Here is a 19,809-nt window from a genome sequence, read left to right on the forward strand (position 1 = left end):
CCTCTGCCAAGCACTGTAGAGTGGCTTGTGGAGTAGCTACGTAGATGTAAACCAAGTACAACTGTTATTGTAAGAATAAATTGCAGTGGAATGGCCTGTTGTGGAGATCATACCAACAGATGTCACTAACTTTTGTTCTTTGGGGTACACAGTGCAAAATATGTCTTTCAATGACATGATTATTACAGATATCAGCCAGCTACACTGCTCTGCAAATTGTTTTTATTTTGTATCATTCATGATAAGCCCATTTCAGCATATTGTCATCATCAGGTGCTGGTCTTAATATAATGGTCTGTATGATCAGCAAAGTTATAATACATTGTTAGGTGTTTTTAGCTTACATGTAACATCATTGCTGTAGTGTCTTTTTTAAGAATCATTACTTTCTCCTACATGTACGCTGGAGACATATATCCGATTTCAGTTGGTTTCAATGTGTGCTATTTCTCTGACAGCTCGCATGACAGTGGATTAGTGACATTACATGTTTACATAGTTACCATTATAAATAAGTGATATGTGGGAACTCAGTTGTTTATTATCATCATCATCATCATCATCATCATCATCATCATCATCTTTTCTCAGATGTTATCTCTGGTTAAAAATGGAAAGTGACGCGGACCTTGATCAAGTGTCACTTCCTTTTAACTGTACGGTATGTGTTACATTGCATTTAGGAACTTTCGGGTAATTGAACATGTATCAATAATTACAGATTTCTGTAGTTGTATATATACGTTTGGATGTAGCTGTATTGCGTTGATGTACTGGTGGATATTGTGTGGTATGACCCCTCTAGTTGATAGTATAATTGGTATGATGTCAACTTTATCCTGATGCCACATGTCTTTGACTTCCTCAGCCAGTTGGATGTATTTTTCAATTTTTTCTCCTGTTTTCTTCTGTATATTTGTTGTATTGGGTATGGATATTTCGATTAGTTGTGTTAAGTTCTTCTTTTCATTGGTGAGTATAATGTCAGGTTTGTTATGTGGTGTTGTTTTATCTGTTATAATGGTTCTGTTCCAGTATAATTTGAATTAATCATTCTCCAGTACATTTTGTGGTGCATACTTGTATGTGGGAACGTGTTGTTTTATTAGTTTATGTTGTATGGCAAGTTGTTGATGTATTATTTTTGATACATTGTCATGTCTTCTGGGGTATTCTGTATTTGCTAGTATTGTACATCCGCTTGTGATGTGATCTACTGTTTCTATTTGTTGTTTGCAAAGTCTGCATTTATCTGTTGTGGTATTGGGATCTTTAATAATATGCTTGCTGTAATATCTGGTGTTTATTGTTTGATCCTGTATTGCAATCATGAATCCTTCCGTCTCACTGTATATACTGCCTTTTCTTAGCCATGTGTTGGATGCGTCTTGATCTATGTGTGATACGGGTGCTTGCCATGTAGTGTTTTCTTTTTCCAATTTACTTTCTTGGTATCTGTTGATGTTATGTATTCTAAAGGGTTGTAGGAGTGGTTATGAAATTCCAATGGTGTAGCCGATGTATCTATATGAGTGACTGCTTTGTGTATTTTGCTAGTTTCTGCTCGTTCTAGAAAAAATTTTCTTAAATTGTCTACCTGTCCATAATGTAGGTTTTTATGTCGATAAATCCCCTTCCTCCTTCCTTTCTGCTTCATGTGAATCTTTCTGTTGCTGAATGTATGTGATATATTCTATATTTGTGGCATTGTGATCGTGTAAGTGTATTGAGTGCTTCTAGGTCTGTGTTACTCCATTTCACTACTCCAAATGAGTAGGTCAATATTGGTATAGCATAGGTATTTATAGCTTTTGTCTTGTTTCTTGCTGTCAATTCTGTTTTCAGTATTTTGTTAGTCTTTGTCTATATTTTTCTTTTAGTTCTTCTTCTTGTATTATCTATTCCTATTTTTTGTCTGTATCCAAGATACTTACAGGCATCTGTTTTTTCCATCGCTTCTATGCAGCGGCTGTGGTTATCCAATATGTAATCTTCTTGTTTAGTGTGTTTTCCCTTGACTATGCTATTTTTCTTACATTTGTCTGTCCCAAAAGCCATATTTATATCATTGCTGAATATTTCTGTTATCTTTAGTAATTGGTTGAGTTGTTGATTTGTTGCTGCCAGGAGTTTTAGATCATCCATGTATAGCAAATGTGTGATTTTGTGTTGGTATGTTCCAGTAATATTGTATCCATAATTTGTATTATTTAGCATCTTGGATAGTGGGTTCAAAGCAAGGCAGAACCAGAAAGGACTTAGTGAGTCTCCTTGGTATAGTCCACGCTTAATCTGTATTGGCTGTGATGTGATATTATTTGAATTTGTTTGGATATTATGTGTGGTTTTCCAATTTTTCATTACTATGTTTAGGAACTGTATCAATTTAGGATCTACTTTGTATATTTCCAATATTTGTAGTAACCATGAGTGGGGTACACTATCAAAAGCTTTTTGGTAATCAATGTACGCGTAGTGTGGCAACCTTTGTTTAGTTTTAGCTTGATATGTCACCTCTCATCTATTATCAGTTGCTCTTTACATCCTCGTGCTCCTTTGCAACAGCCTTTTTGTTCTTCATTTATAATTTTGTTCTGTGTTGTATGTATCATTAATTTCTGTGTAATGACTGAAGTTAATATTTTGTATATTGTTGGTAGGCATGTTATGGGGCGATATTTAGCTGGGTTTGCTGTGTCTGCTTGACCTTTAGGTTTCAGATAAGTTATTCCATGTGTAAGTGTATCAGGGAATGTGTATGGGTCTGCAATGTAACTGTTAAATAATTTAGTTAGATGTGAATGTGTTGAGGTGAATTTCTTTAGCCAGAAATTTGCTATTTTATCTTTTCCAGAGGCTTTCCAATTGTGAGTAGAATTAATTGCTTGGGTGACTTCATGTTGCAAAATTATCACTTCAGGCATCTGTGGTATCATCTTGTACGTATCTGTTTCTGCTTGTATCCACCGTGCATGCCTGTTATGTTGTACCGGGTTTGACCATATGTTGCTCCAGAAGTGTTCCATGTCTGTTATGTTTGGTGGATTGTCTATTTTAATGTGTGTGTTATCTATTGTTTGGTAAAATTTCTTTTGGTTTGTGTTGAATGTTTGGTTTTGTTTCCTTCTATTTTCACTTTTTTTGTATCTTCTAAGTCGTTTGGCCAATGCTTGTAATTTCTGCTTCTTTTCATCTAATTGCTCTATCACTTCTTGTTGTGAGATTTTACCTAACCTTTTTCGTTTTTTTTTCTGACATTTCATTTCTTATAAATTGTGTTAGCTGTCCGATGTCTTTTCTCAGTTTTTCTATTCTGATCTGTAGCCTGTGTTGCCATGCTGGTTTTGTGGGTTTCTTCTGTGTGTTGGTTGGTTCTGATCTCTGCCTAGTGTGTATATTTAGTGCAGTGAGTGCTCCTATATAAACCAGTAGTTGTAACTCTTCCATAGTTGTGTTTTCATTTATTTTGTTGTGTATGATTGTGTTGATAGTTTTTGTTGTTGTTTCGACTTGTGGGATATTTGGCGGTCTATGCAAGAATGGTCTAATGTCTGTATTTGTGTCTTTGTATTCTATATATGTCAGCTGAAATTTTTCTTCTATATCTAACATGTGTGTCACTTCGTGTTCTATTTGTGCTTGTTCTGGTGACTGTCTTAAGATTTCGTTTTCCTCTGACTGTTGAATTGATGCGTGTTGTTCTTTGTTTGTTTGCTCTGGGATGTTTGAGTCCATTACTGTATTTTCTTCTTCTTCTTCTTCTTCTGATTGCACATTATTTTGTTCCAGTATTTGTTGTACTTGTTGTTTGATGTTTTCTAATTCTGACTGGGGTATCCTGTTATTTTTGATTATTACACGGATCTGATCAGCTAGTCGTTGTTCTGTTAAAAATTTTAATTCTGGGTATCTGGTAATAAATGTTGTGTATACTTGTGATCTGTATCCAGTTGTGTTGGTTCCTAGGTTTGTTGCTTGGTAATAACAGAACATGAGGTGTCGATTAACTTCATCTGACCATCTCATCCTCTGTCTTTGTTTTCCTTCTAGGGTGGTTGCAGGAAGCATATCCTGCAAAACACCTCTATTTGGATTTGAATCATTTTCCAGTTGGCTAGCAGTGTCGTTACCATTGTGGGCGGGCATAGGGTTCAAGCGTCGTCCCCCGACCATGACGGCGCTTGTCCGAGGCTTCTTTAGTTCTGTCCTGAACCAACTAATCACACTAAAAGGGGGGTTAGCCCTATTAGTGGTTTGTTCTTTTCGTCGCCTTTTACGACTGGCAGAACATACCGGAGGCCTATTCTTTTCCCGGGCCTCCACGGGAATTATTATTATTATTATTTTCTTAACGATTTTGTTATTGTCTTTGATTTATGTTGGTGTTACGACTTTGTGTTATATTCTTCACATTATTATTGCTGTTACTATGGATATGTGTTATTTAGCGTCCCCGATTTATTACTTTACCTGTTTAAAGTTTTCTATGTACTTTTTGTGCTTTAGGTTGGTTTATTCGTCCAGTAAATTTTTAGGGTTATGTATGCATGCCAATATATTTCTATTTCCTCATGGATGTTCCCTTCTGCATAATATGGAGAATTTCTAGTGCTTTGTCTATAGGTTTTACATAGTGTTTTTCTGTTTGTAGATGTTGAAAAAACGTGGATGGGTTGTTTTTACTATCTCTGGTGTGCTCTTCATATTTAATTTTGAAGTTTCTACTGGTTTGTCCTATGTAGAATTTGTGGCATGTGTAACACATGCATACAGCAACCCTACAAATTTACTGAATGAATAAACCCACCTAAAGCACAAAAAGCACATAGAAAACTTTATTCACATTACAAATCAAGAAAATGGGTAAAGTAATATACCAGAGCCGCTAAATAACACTACCCACAGTAACAGCAATAATGACATGAAAAGCATAAAACAAAGACATAACACCAACATTAATCATAGGCAATAAAAAAATTATTATAAAAAATTAAAAATGTAAAATAAAAAATTCAAATAAAACTAAAACAAACTCCAGGCAAAAGCATGATTAGAAACAAACCACTACTTATTTATACTGGTAACTATGTGAACATGTAATATCGCTGATCCACTATCATCCAAGCTGTCAGAAATATAGTATACACGGAAACCAACTAAAATCAGATATACATCTCCTGTGTACACCTAGGAGAAAGTAGCGATTCTTAAAAAGACACTATAGCAATGATGTTGCATGTAAGGTAAAAACACCTAACGATGTATTATAACTTTTCTGATCATAGTTACAGACCTATATATTAAGACCATCACTTAATTATGTATTTAGAGAGCACCTGATGATGGCAATGTGCCGAAATGGACTCACTGTGAATGACACAAAATAAAAACAACTTACAGACCAGTGTAGCTGACTGATATTCGTAATAAGATGTCACTGAACTGTGGGACGAGTGGAAGTTACAGAACTGTACTGAATTGTAATTGCGACCTGTTGTTACATATGACCTGCACACTGCTCAAGCTCAGCACTATGGAACACTGGAGGAGGAACAGTGACAGCAGCTTGGCTGGGAACTACAATGAGTGCCAGGAGGGGAGTGTTGAGTGGGCAGCAAATTTTGTCATGCAGCCAACCACGAGCATGAATACTGTGTACTTTGGCTTTTTATAAACATCTATCATGTTTAAATGGCAGTTTCTCTGAATCCATTTGCACATGCAATCGAACTGACTTTAAAATTGGATAAATACTCAACAACATCATATAATTATGCACAAGATGCTGAAAGTCTGGATTAGGGCCAGTGGCATACTTACAAGTTTCGTGCAGCAATGCTGTTGGTGCTAACCATGAGATACGATGGGTAGGATAAGGGTGTGTCAGCTGCTAGTTCTACACAGCCAATGAGAGGTGGATGATATGTTTGGAAGCAAGAAACATTTTAAATTCTTCACATCAACATAGACGTGAAAGCCACTGTGTGTTCAGGAAAAAAAACCAGCTGTGGTCTCAGCGAACTACTTGTGACAATAAAGATAAAAGTTTCGCAGATGTCTTGTTACAATGGTGATTAAAAACCGTGGTACCACAGATGACAAGCTAAGTAAACAAAAATGGCAATGAAGTTAAAAATTAAACAATTTCTTTTTATTTCTCCTTGTATTAGTAAAAATTAAGACAGTAAATGGTATAAGTTCTAGAATTGATATGTTAACTTTTCAGGCTGATACCTTGCATCAATAAAAGTTTGTAATTTTGATTTGTCAGAATACATTTAAAAAATAAATTTCTCTCAAGAAGCCTCCTTTAAAAAAAAAAAAAAAAAAAAAAAAAAAAAAAAAAAAAAAAAAAAAAAAAAGGGGTGGTATCTTCTATTGAGGGTTGTCTTATACTCGGGTAAATATGGTACATCACATATAACATGATAAAACTGCTTTACAATAATAACTGATCATCATAGTATCAGCTACAGCCCATAGTTTTGTGCTTTATGATGTAAGCTTCAGTCAAATTGTGCTTTACTAAAGCAAAATAATATTCAACTAATCACAATCCTCATTTTTTTCCTTTGTTCATGCACAATTATGATGCTAATATTCATATATTCAATTAACTGTGCTTATATCCTATCCTCTTGAACACCACCACCAACACCATTACTATTGCGAAACAGGTCAAACAACAAAGGTTACTGTTAAATAACTGAGTTTCCATACACAAGATGTCTTAGGCCAAGCTAATCCCTTCATCACCTAATCAAAATAATTCCCGTTTTGATATACCTGAGGCAACATACCTATGTACATGTTGTCTCATTTCAGCTGCCACAGAACTCTGAAGACCAGTGCTCTGAAAAATGATGAATCTCACTAACAATTATCTTGCACTTTCATTTTCATGAATTTATTTCTTGTGCATCTGTAATAAACACATAGGTTCAATATAACCTTTCTCAGTTTTCTTTACATCCATTACAGAACATGTACAGGTCCTCTCCTCATTATGACAGAAATAATCTACATTACAACACAAGTCATCTTGGCACAACTATATTAAACACTTGGTGACATCCTCAACAATGTATTTAGTTTGCAAGCTTTGTATTTAAGTTTTTTTTAAATGCGAACATTTTTAGGTTAGGCTTTACCATGACTGTTACTGACATTAAAGTTTTTATTGTTTACAGTATATAACAGTCTTTATATTACGCAAGCTGACTTGACTGGTCTGCAACCTAACCAAATTCCCCACAGATTTCTCAGTTTTGTGTGTTTGTCAGATACTGTCCCTCACAGTAAATTTAGTTTTTCCTCCCTCCCTCTTACTATGCATTTCTTGGGAATTTAACATCACATCAGCAGTACAATCATTAATGGCACATCACTTCACATTTTTCCTGAGATTGAAAAATGCATCTGTTGAAGGAAATGCCCCAGCATTTACCTAGATAAATTATATCTACCTGAACTAAGGTGATATCAAATAAAGATTTGTTCTGAATAACAATTCAGTTATTATGTCACAGTGCAACCAACATGGTTAGGTCCAATGTTCCACAAACATGAATATCATTAGAGAAAACAAATTCTCTGCATTGCCCTAATACTCAAATTCTCCAATGTATTTCCAAACATGACTAACATGAAACTTCCTGGCAGATTAAAACTGTGTACCATACCCAGACTCAAATTCAGGACCTTTGCCTTTCGCAGGCAAGTGCTCTACCGACAGAGCTACGTAAGCACAATTCATGACCCATCCTCAAATCTTTACTTCTGCCAGTACCTCATCTCATACCTTTCAAGAGCACTTTCCCGTGAAAGGAAAATTTCCTGTGTCCGAGTCTTGCTCCAGCACACACTTAATTTCCAGGAATTTTCATATCAGCAGGTAGTCTGCTTCAGAGCGAAAATTTTGTCCTCTTAACTTATAGTTCACACAAAGTTCATTCAATCGCAGGAGGAGTTTTGCAGATGCTTAAAATCAACAACAATCCTGTTCTCTTATGTATACATCCAATTCATGAAGTGTTACTTCACAGAACTACATTGTCCACTGCAGTCTTCTAAAAGGATTACATATTCTGCCTGGCAGATTTTCAATGTATATAAGCTTTCATCCCCTCTGCTTTTCCACAAAAAGTTCAGCAAAATTTCTGAGATACATACCATGCAGTACCTGCTTAAACAAAACAGGACTACTTTCTCTCTGGTCCTTAAACGTTTCATAGCAACAATAAATACAATCTTTCATTGAGCAATTTATAGCAAACATACTGTATTCCTAAGCACATACTGATAATGACATAAAGCAATCCAAACAAATCTGTGCTATCAGACTTCCTCGAACTCTTTTCTACATTTACAACAAATAAGTTTCAGTATGATATACATCTAATGTGACATCAAAACTTCCCTAAATCTCATTCAGACCTGCATAGTTCTCATTTGTTTTCATAAGTCACAAATTTGTTTGTGTTTCATAAGTGCTAGTAACTCCTATAAAGACAATCTTACATGCCATTTAAATGAAGATTTATGGTTCTCTCACTAGCATCCTATGTTTCTGCTGAACTGATAATGAAGGGTATCATCTGAACCTGGCACCACCTTATTTTTTTCAGATACCTTTTTCCAGTCATCTTTATTAGCATTTGATAAATTACCACCTGACTGAATCATGTCTCTATTTATTCTGCAAATTCTTGTGAATGTATGGGCCCACAGCCATTGCGATTTTCATGAAGGAAGCCATTTTTCCGTGTAGGCTGTTTTATTTTGAAATTCTGAATTAAACTCTTTCTTTCAAAATACACTGAGGAGCCAAAGAAACTGGTACATCTGCCCAATATCGTGTAGGACCCCAGCAAGCACACAGAAGTGCCACAACACAGTGTCGCATCAACTCGACTAACATCTAAAGTAGTGCTGCAGGGAACTGACACCATGAATCCTGCAGGGCTGTCCATAAATCTGTAAGAGTATGAGGGGGTGGAGATCTCTTCTGGACAACACGTTGCAAGGCATCCCAAATATGCTCAATAATGTTCATGTCTGGGGAGTTTGGTGGCCAGCAGAAGTGTTTAAACTCAGAAGAGTGTTCCTGGAGCCACCCTGGAGCAATTCTGGACATGTGGGGTGTCGCATTGTCCTGCTGGAATTTCTGAAGTCCGTCGGAATGCACAATGGACATGAATGGATGCAAGTGATCAGACAGGATGCTTACACAATTGCCACCTGTCACAGTCGTAACTAGATGTATCAGAGGTCCCCATCATTCCAACTGCACATGCCCCACACCATTACAGAGCCTCCACCAGCATGAACAGCCCCCTGCTGACATGCAGGGTTCATGGATTTACGAGGTTGTCTCCACACCCCTACATGACCATCCGCTCAATACAATTTGAAACGAGACACGTGCGACCAGGCAACATGTTTCCAGGCATCAAAAGTCCGCTGTCGATGTTGATGAGCCCAGGAGAGGTGTAAAGCTTTGTGTCGTGCAGTCATCAAGGGTACACGAGTGGGCCTTCGACTCCGAAAGCCTATATCAATGGTGTTTCATTTAATGGTATGCTCAATGACACTCTATGGCCCAGCATTGAAATCTGCAGCAATTTGTGGAAGGATTGCACATCTGTCATGTTTAATGATTCTCTTCAGTCGCATTGATCCCAGTCTTCGAGGATCTTTTTCCAGCTGCAACGATGTCTAAGATTTGATGGTTTACCGGATTCTTGATATTCACGCTACACTCGTGAACTGAAATTTCCTGGCAGATTAAAACTGTGTGCTGGACCGACTGACTGATTGATGAATTCAGATAGTATGGGACCAAACGGCGAGGTCATCAGTCCCGCAATTCGAAAGTGAGTTACAGAAGAAAGAGGGTCTGCTAAAAGTGGACGGATTCAGTCAGAGCAGTCAAATTATAAAAGCATGAACCTTAAAACACACACAGTAAAAGCACAAAGGGTGAGACCATATCTAAAAACTGGAAAAAAAAATGGGGGGCAGTCATCGGGTCACAGACTGTGAAGACTGCAAAAGGAGTCCCAACCACAACCATACCGCCCCCACTCCAAGACTAAAGGAGAACCTTGTATCTGGAAATAAAAACCACTTTGACGGAGCAAACCGAAGACCAGGTCAACCATCTGTGGATTGGCTGCTAATATTAAATTTAAGGAAGCAGGAAGACTATACTTAGCATGAAGGGACAAAAGAAGGGGACATGCCACCAATATGTGAGATATTGTCAGCCTGGTGCCACAACCACAGTGTGGAGGTGAGTCGTTACGTAGGAGGAAACAATGGGTGAGCCGTGTATGGCCAATGCATAAAACAGTGGACTCCTTCCAACAGGGGAAGAAATAAGTGCCCCAAACTGCAGTAGATTCCTTGATTGTGCAGAATTTATTACTAGGAGCAGTAGCGCTCCAGATGGCATTCCACTGTTGGGCAAAGAGAGAGATGATATAGATCCGCATATCTGCAGCTGTAATCATGAAAGGAAATGGGGGTAAGGATCTGCTGCTCTAGCCAAATGGTCTGCCAATTCATTCCCTGGGACTCCACATGACTTGGGACCCAGAGAAAGAAGAGTTAACAGGTGGCACACTCAAAGGTGCCAGACCAAGACTCTAACTCTGTTTCATATCAGCGCACACTCCACTGCAGAGTGAAATTCTCATTCTACTCCTGAAATGGTTCAACAGGAAAATCCCCACTTCATTGCTACCTCTGAGATGCTGTGTCCCATCGTTTGTGAGCAGACTATAACACCATGTTCAAACTCGCTTAAATCTCGATAACCTGTCATTGTAGTACCAGTAACGGATCTAACGACTGCGCCAGACACTTTTTGTCATATAGGCGTTGCTGACCACAGTGCTATATTCAGCCTGTTTACATACCTCTGTGTTTGAATATGCATGCCTATACCAGTTTCTTTGGTGCTTCAGTGTAGAACAGCCTGCACAGGAAAATGATTTCCTTCACGAAAGTCTGAAATTTTACAGCTTATACATATCCGTTAACCTGTTAGAGACACTTTTATCATATAGCTTTCTACATGCTTTTAAAAGCTGCTAGTAACTGTTTACTTTCTTTTACAGTACCTGTGAAACACCAAAAAACCCAAATTTCATATCAGCGCACACTCTGCTGCAGAACGAAAATCTCACTCTGAAAATATCCCCTAGGCTGTGGCAAGCCATGTCCCCACAATATCCTTTCTTCCAGGACTGCTAGTTCTGGAAGGTTTGCAGATGAGCTTCTGTGAGGTTTGGAAGGTAGTAGACAAGGTACTGGCAGAATTGAAGCAGTGAGGACATGTCATGCTTGGGTAGCTCAGTCAGTAGAGCATTTGCCTGTGAAAGGCAAAGGTCCCAAGTTCGAGTCTTGGTCTGGCACACAGTTTTAATTTCCCAGGAAGTTTCAAATTCAACTGTGTGTGTCTCATGCAATTAAAGCTAATGAAAGTGTACGACACAGCACTGAATAAAAAATTATAAAAATAAAGCTCCACGCAAATAATTTAGGTTACCTGGAATTGGTTACACAATGCACTAAGTTATTTTTTGTTGACGGTATTAGTCCTCAAGGGAGTGTAGTTAAGCTTTCTCATTTTGTACATTGAAATCGTCAACCAATTTATCAGTGTAAGATTGTAAATCATCATCATCATCATGGTAGAAGCAGCAGCAGCAACCACTTGATAACCAGTGCCGGACAATGGCTTTCTCTAGCCTTTTCTTATTCATTACTTCAGTAAGTTATAAGCATGCATAATATCATTATTTGTCGTGTGTATTTTCTTACCTCTTGGAACCAAATAAAGAACTCCTATGGTCCATCTACTATATTTATTTATGGCTGCATGTCCTGTTCACTGCCATTTTATTTTAATTAGTCATAATTATGTCTTCTGCCATTGTCTGAACATTTATGCATTATTTTTGTTATCTTACAACTGATTTTCAACCTCAAACTTACTGGAATAATTTCTTCTATTCATTGCTGAAACTTATCTGCATTAGAGGCAAACAGTAAAAGTCATCAGCCAAACAAAGGGAATTCAGATGTGTCCCACTAACACATATTCCTTTAATATTTTCACCTCTTTAATGATCAGAAATAATCTTCTAAGGCTACTGCGAATAGTTGGGGCGATACTGAATCATCTTCCCTGTCTCCCCCTTCAGTCATGAATTTTCCTCTATTCTGATCAGGTATAATGAAAGCTTATAACAACAAAGTATACATTCTTCAGTATACAGTAACACAAGTTAGTTCAAAACCTTGTTTCACTAATGCTACTGCAACAGATTTTGTTGAAACTGAGTCAAAATCATTCTCAAAATCAAAGAGTCCCCAAGACAATGCAGTAATTCAATTTCACTGGTATGTTCTGTAATTCTGTTTGTGACTTGCAAGTGGTCTGTTGTGTGGACATCCACGTCCAAAGCCAGGATTGTCCTTTTCTTGATTAAAATACAATGCTTTTTCGATGCAGCAAGTGAAAATTTTATGTAATTTACATTACAGATATGTCTATAATTGCACCTTCAAGCCACTTTTCTTGAAAAGAAGAATAATTACAGCAATGTTCCAGTTATGGGCAAATGCCTTCCTCTGCAGACACACTGCAAATACCTCTTGTATTACTTCAAATACAGACTTGATAACTTCTGATAAAACAAATTCAAACTGCATTTCTGAATCATCTGCTGAACTATACAATCATTTGAAGAAACTTTAAATGCTTATACAATTTTCTCTTTGTTACCAAGTATTGTGCTATATTGACTCTCAAACTATGACACCTACCCTATATAAACCTATATTTTGCTTACTCACATTATTATTGCTTCCAACTGTTTTCTGTTATTGCAGTCTCATTATATCTTCCCACAACCTCCGGAAGACATTTCTTGATAATTTTGTTGAGTACAGCAGGTTTCTGTTACTGTTTGCTTGGCATTTCCATCTTTTATTTAATGACTTCCTTTTTCCACTTGAGATTTTCTTTATTTCTCCTTTTTTTTACTGGAAAAATCTTTTATTGCTTGGGTAAGCACCTATCTTAAATAACTGCACACTTTGTCTATGTAAAATTTTTATTTTCTACGATAGTGAACTTGTTGCTCAATCTCATATGATATGCCACCCCATTCTTAAATACATTCTCATTATCTACATTTAATTCCTATGTTCTTAGTTAATCTCTCTTTAATTCTGTCTCTATTAATGTTTCATGACTTGCAATTAAAAGTGGTTTAGGACTGTTACAGTCTGTATAATTTCTTTACAGATTATAAACGAAATTTATTATATTTTGATCATTTTCATTGGTCATCGATAACATCTCCAGAAAGAAAGTATTTTTGTTCTTGTAAGTTCTACAAATGTATTCACTTCATGAATTCTGGTATTGGACCCAAAATTTTCCACCGGAGAATCATTTGAAAGTTTTTGTCCAACTTTTGGATCAAAGGCTCCCACATTATGCTGTGATTTATCAGTTCTATAGTTCTTTGCAGAGCTCATCTACCTCCCCACCACACTGTGAGCACCTTAGTGCATAAGCAAATAATTTTCATGAAATATCCTTTGCTTATGTTTAAAAGTAAAGTCTTACTGTTCCGAGACGCACGCTTTCAATATCTGTAACATCCTTTTTAACTTCCTCATTTACAATAAAGTCTACAGGTAAATCTGTTCACTGCACTGTTGTAAAACATTTGTCCCAATTTCAATACTATGTGGTCTTTGTTTTCTTCTGCTATACTTCTGATAATCCATTTCTTTCGGTATTATTTAATTTTTGTCTCAGCTCTGCTAACCTCTCCTCGGATTCGGCAGTTCAATTTGCTATCCAAAATAGTAACAATGGCTATAATTGCAGGTAGACCTCAGTGGCAGGTAGACCCTGGAGATGTTGGGTTCACTCTCGGGTACAAAAGGGGATTTTCCCCCTTTCGAGTCCCTCCGCGATGGCTTCAGCTCCACTCAGCCTGTTATCAAATTGAGTACCAAAGATATTTTCCAGAGGTGAAAGGTGGCCACAGCAATAGGCTTGTCACCTCTTCCTCTCAGTGCTGCAGCATATAAAAGGCTGCGTTACAGCTGCAGTGAGGCGAGATGCTTGTTCACGGGTTGAGTGCCACACACTTCAGAAAGTAGCAGAAGCAGTTAGATTTCTGAAGTCCACTTTACTGTCTATTTATATTATCCTAGGGTTTTGAAGTGAACTATAGGCTGATGTTCTTGCTTAAAGCCCCTCAATAAGAAGAAAAGTGTAGGCAGACGGGCTCAAAACCATACATCAGGCCACTTGTGGCAATATGCTGGCCTGGCATTGGGCCACAGCCTGCCAGTCAGTGCCTGAAACCAGGAGGCAATTCTGTATGCAATGTATGTGGCTAGCAGCCCTAACAGCACAATAAATCCATTTTGGTGCAGATAATTATTGGCTGTTCGAGCGAGCGAGTCATCGGAGCATCGATGCCTTGAATTGGCACTCCACAGTCGTCTCGATAGGACCACTTGCCATGCAGGTCTAACTGCCACCAGATGGATCTAGGTTGGTCGGTCGGTCGGTCTGTGGGATGGAAGGGACCAGACTGCTACGGTCATCGGTCCCTTTTTCCAAAACTCCAAACACCCACACAGAATAAAAACTAACAATGGAACAGACAACAGACGACACGGGACAAGAAAGACTTAGACAGAGACCGGACAAAAGGAATTAAAATAACACAGAGTGCGACAGTGGTTGGCCGACCGTAGAGAGAAAAAAAGGAAAAGCCAACCACTGAGAAACACACTAAAAACTTAGTCTACAACCGTAGGCCAAAGGCCAGACTCAACACAAAAAAAGACAAACACTTAGATTGAGTGATAAAAGCCCCCTGCCCGAATAAATAGCAAAACTGAGCCTGCCGTGGCAGTGTTATCTGTTAAAAAGGGCAGGGAGCGTATCGGGCAGCACAAATTTCTGCCTGAGCACAGCTAAAAGGGGACAGGCCGACAAAATGTGGACCGCCGTGTATATATATGCTGTTAGCAAAACACATTGCAGCAATTTATGCCTGACGAGGGTCGCTGATACGTCAGTTATCGATCTGTGTTCTGTGAGTGAGATAGCACATATGTGAATATTATAACATCGATTGGAAACTACTGGGAGCTGAACGTCAAGTTGACCGCCATTTAACCTGTAAATATGAGGCACTTTAATGACAGTGAACAATAGAAGTAACATTACTCGCAAAGTTATTCAATATCAAAGCTAGCTTACTGTGTAAATCTAACTACTTTATGTATGTAAATAATTCTGAATTGAACAACTGATACATAAGCTATACAACCAGGAATGTGCCCTGACAGTCACTTTCTTCTTCATACTCGTATTAGCAGTTGTGCTGCTAAGAATGTGCACAGAACAAATGCTCAAACCTGAGTACAGCAGCTGACACTACCTGGCTGCCCTGGACATTGCTCAGATGCGTCGCAGCGTCAACATCGGCGACCCAAGCGCCTGCCGAGAGCCGGCGCCCCACGTCCCCCTCTGCCCCAGACTGCAGACCACCGTGTAAGCCGCCCTGCAGCGACATAGAGGTGGGTCCTCACGGGGCAGTAAATATCTGTGCGTCAGCCGGGTGTGGCCAATGCGGAGCTGACAAAGGACGACCGAGTCCCTGCGAGTGGCTCGCATGGACGACCGCCACACAGTCGTCTCCTTGATAGCACGGAGTTTATTCGGTGTGGTCAGATCGCGCCATTCAGTGTCCCAAAGCGCGAAAACTTTGCGGCGTAAGACTGCTCCCAAATCAGTCTCCGGGAGGCCAATGTCCAGAGTTGGCTTACTGGTGGCCTGTTTGGCCAAGTGGTCAACATGTTCATTGCCCGGGACGCGGACATGACCAGGGGTCCACACAAACACCACAGAGCGGCCGCAACAGGCAAGGGTATGGAGGGACTCCTGGATAGTCATCACCAGATGAGAGCGAGGGAAACACTGGTTGATAGCTTGTAAACTGCTCAGGGAGTCACTACAGATAACAAAGGACTCACCTGAACAGGAGCGGCTATACTCTAGGGCACGAAAGATGGCGACCATCTCAGCAGTGAAAACTGCTGCTGCCAGCCGGCAATGAGTGTTGTTCAGAATGGTCCCCTAGAGTGAAAGCATAACCGACACGACCAGCAACCATCGAACCATCAGTGTAAACAACGTCAGAGCCCTGATACATGGCAAGGATGGATTGAAAGCCGCGGCAGAAGGCCTCAGGAAGGACAGAGTCCTTCGGGCCCCATGCCAATTCGAGCCGAAGGCAGGGGCGGGGCACACACCACAGGAGTGTACGCAGAGGGGCCCGGAAAGGAGGGGGAAGAGGGAAAACACCAAGCCCGGAGAGAAGCTCTCCGACGCGGACCGCGATCATACAACCCGACTGTGGCCGACGTTCTGGGAGATGGACGACCGACTGAGGGAATAGGAGACGATAATTAGGATGTCTGGGCAAGCTACAAACGTGTGTAGCATAAGCGGCCAATAAACGTTGGTGCCGTAACCACAGTGGAGGGACACCTGCCTCCACCAGTATGCTGTTCACAGGGCAGGTCCAGAAACCTCCAGTGGCAAGTCAGATCCCGCTGTGAAGGATGGGGTCCAGCATCCGCAACACAGAAGGGGACACTGAACCATAAGCCAGGCTCCCAAAATCCAGACGGGACTGAATTAATGCCTGGTAGAGCCGTAAGAGGGTAGATCGGTTGGCTCCCCAGCTGGTGTGGCTCAAGCATCACAGAGCATTAAGATGCCGCCAACACATCTGTTTAAGCTGCGGAATGTGAAGGAGCCAAGTCAACCGAGCATCAAAAACCACACTCAAAAACCGATGTGTCTACACCACAGGAAGAGGTTCGCCGTCAAGATAAAGCCGTGGCTCAGGGTGAATAGTGCGTTGCTGGTAGAAATGCATAACGCAGGTCTTGGCAGCCGAAAACTGGAAGCCATGCACTACAGCCCAAGACTGCGCCTTGCGGATAGCGCCCTGCAGCTGATGTTCAGCAGCTACAATGCCAATGAAGCGATAGTCGAGGCAGAAGTCGTCAGCATAGAAGGAAGCTGAGATAGACGTTCCCACCGCCGCAGCGAGCCCATTAATTGCAATTAAAAACAGGCAGACAATTAGGACAGATCCCTGCGGTACCTCGTTCTCCTGAACTCGGGGGGAACTATGGGAGGCCGCAACTTGCACGCGGAAGGTACGATGCGACAAAAAATTTCGTATGAAAAATCGGCAGTGGGCACTGAAGTCCCCAATCATGAAGTGTAGAGAGGCTGTGATGTCGCCATGTCATATCATATGCCTTCCGCATGTCAAAAAAGACAGCGACAAGGTGCTGACGGCTGGCAAAGGTCGTACGGATGGCAGACTCCAGGCTCACCAGATTATCAGCGGCAGAGCGGCCCTTACGGAATCCTCCCTGAGACGGAGCCAGAAGGCCCCGAGACTCGAGTACCCAACTCAACTGCCGGCTCACCATGCATTCGAGCAACTTGCAAAGAACATTGGTGAGGCTAATGGGGCGGTAGCTGTCTACCTCCAGAGGGTTTTTGCCAGGTTTCATAACAGGGATTACGATGCTTTCCCACCACTGCGACGGGAACTCACCCTTGACCCAGATACGGTTGTAAAGGTCGAGGAGGCGTCACTGGCAGTCCACTGAGAGGTTTTTCAGCATCTGACAGTGGATGCGATCGGGCCCGGGAGCTGTATCAGGGCAGGTGGCTAGGGCACTTTGGAATTCCCACTCACTGAATGGAACATTGTAGGATTCAGGATGGCGCGTGTGGAACGAAAGGCTCCGACGTTCCAACCGCTCTTTAATGGAGCGGAAGGCCAGTGGGTAATTTGCAGAAGTGGAACTCAAAGCAAAATGCTCTGCCAAGCGGTTTGCAATTACGTCTGAGTCAGTTCAAACTGCTCCATTCAGTGAGAGCGCAGGGATGCTGATAGGGGTCCGATAGCCATAGAGGTGCCTAATCTTGGCCCAAACCTGCGATGGAGAGATATGGAGGCCAATGGTGGAGACATACCGTTCCCAACACTCCTGCTTGTGTTGGCAAATGATGCGGTGGGCCCGCGCACAGAGCCGTTTAAAGGCGGCGAGGTTTTCTAATGAGGGATGCTGCTTGTGACGCTGGAGCGCCCGCCTGCGATCTTTAATCGCCTCGGCAATCACAGGCGACCACCAAGGCACAGTCCTCGACCGAGGGCAACCAGAGGAATGGGGAATGGCAGATTCTGCGGCAGTAACAATGCCGGTGGTGACCAAGTGAACCACCGCATCAATGGCTTCATTGGAAAGAGGCTCAACAGCGGCAATGGAGGAGAACAAGTCCCAGTCAGCCTTATTCATAGCCCATCTGCAAGGGTGACCAGAAGAGTGACACTGTGGCATTTAAAATGGAAAGGTCGAGCTGTGCCAATACATGCTCAACGGTGCTGCCTCTGCCCGTTGCTACTGATCCACCCCACAGAGGATTATGAGCATTGAAGTCACCCAGTAACAGGAAAGGTGGTGGTAATTGGGCTATCGGCACAGCCAGGACATGCTGCGGGACATCACCATCAGGTGGAAGATACAGACTGCAGACAGTAACAGACTCGCTGTGAAACGAGTGAAGGACATAGATGTAGATGCCACCAGATACCCTTTCATAAGCTGTCCGGTTCTTATAATAACCCCAATAGCCATGGAGGGCAGGGGTTCGCATTGCTGGAAACCAAGTTTCTTGAAGAGCAATGCAGAAGAAAGTGTGAAGGCTGAGAAGTTGTCGGAGCTCAGCAAGATGGTGGAAGAAACTGCTGCAGTTCCACTGGAGGATGGCATTGACCACAGCTGAGAAAGGTGTGAAGGGACTGGGAAGGCAGATTACGCCACTAGGTCACTTGCTACCACTGATCCAGTACCCGCACGAGTGACATCCATTGCGTCCGAGGGTCCGGCGAGATCCAGGGCCTCAGCAGACCCCAGAATCTCGACCTCATCCTCAGATGCTGAGCTTGTAGGAAGCGGTGGGATGGGTGCCACCGATATGGCTGGATTCTTGGGAGCCTTTTTCTTTTTCAGCTTTTCGCGCTGCGCCTTTGGTGGTTCCGGCTGGGAGGGCTTCACCGGGTCAGCCTCAGGGACGGACAAGGACTGTGAAGCCCTACGACCAGCGACCTGTTGTTGCTTCAGCCACTGGTGGGTGTCCACTTTTCCACTGGTGTGAACTTGCAAAGGGAGGTCCCCAAGCGACCCCTTCCTGGTGAGAGGAGCCGAAGAAGTCTTACGCTTCTCCGGCTGGGAAGTGGTGATGTCCCCGATGGTTGGGGGGGGGGGGGGGGGGGTTGTTCCTGAAGTAGATGGAGCAGGAGCAACAGGGAGTGAAGTGCCCCCCACAATCAAGGGGGCAGGTGGATTCTGATGGATCATAGAGCCAACCGTACGTGACGACATGGGAGATGGGAGAACCGTTGTTGCAGCAGCGGCGTAGGTTGAAGTCATTGGCACAGGATGTAGCCTCTCATATTTCCGCTTACCCTCAGTGTAGGTCAGGCGGTCCAGGCCCTTATATTCCATGATCTTCTGATATTTCTGGAATACCCTACAGTCCAGCGAGCAGGGGGAATGGTGTTCTCTGCAGTTAACACAGATGGGAGGTGGGGTACATGGAGTATTGGGAAGGACGTCCACAATCTCGACACGTGATGCCGGAAGTACATCGGGATGACATATGCC

The 19,809-nt window shown here is 41.5% G+C and overlaps 1 protein-coding gene across 2 annotated transcripts in view; it reads right to left on the minus strand.

Moving 5' to 3' along the window:
* Window positions 1-19,809, minus strand: part of LOC124723091 (R3H domain-containing protein 4-like) — a 112,328-nt gene that overhangs the window by 23,497 nt on the left and 69,022 nt on the right. Inside the window, exon 6 of one of the 2 annotated variants that reach the window (XM_047248269.1) lies at window positions 6,801-6,853. The exons of the other annotated variant lie outside the window; for it this stretch is intronic. Within the exon in view, the coding sequence (XP_047104225.1) occupies window positions 6,822-6,853 (32 nt within the window). The 3' untranslated portion in view covers window positions 6,801-6,821. The remainder of the gene's footprint in view (window positions 1-6,800; window positions 6,854-19,809) is intronic. 2 annotated transcript variants of the gene reach the window in all.

This window comes from Schistocerca piceifrons, chromosome X, assembly GCF_021461385.2.
Source record: "Schistocerca piceifrons isolate TAMUIC-IGC-003096 chromosome X, iqSchPice1.1, whole genome shotgun sequence".
NCBI lineage: Eukaryota > Metazoa > Arthropoda > Insecta > Orthoptera > Acrididae > Schistocerca > Schistocerca piceifrons.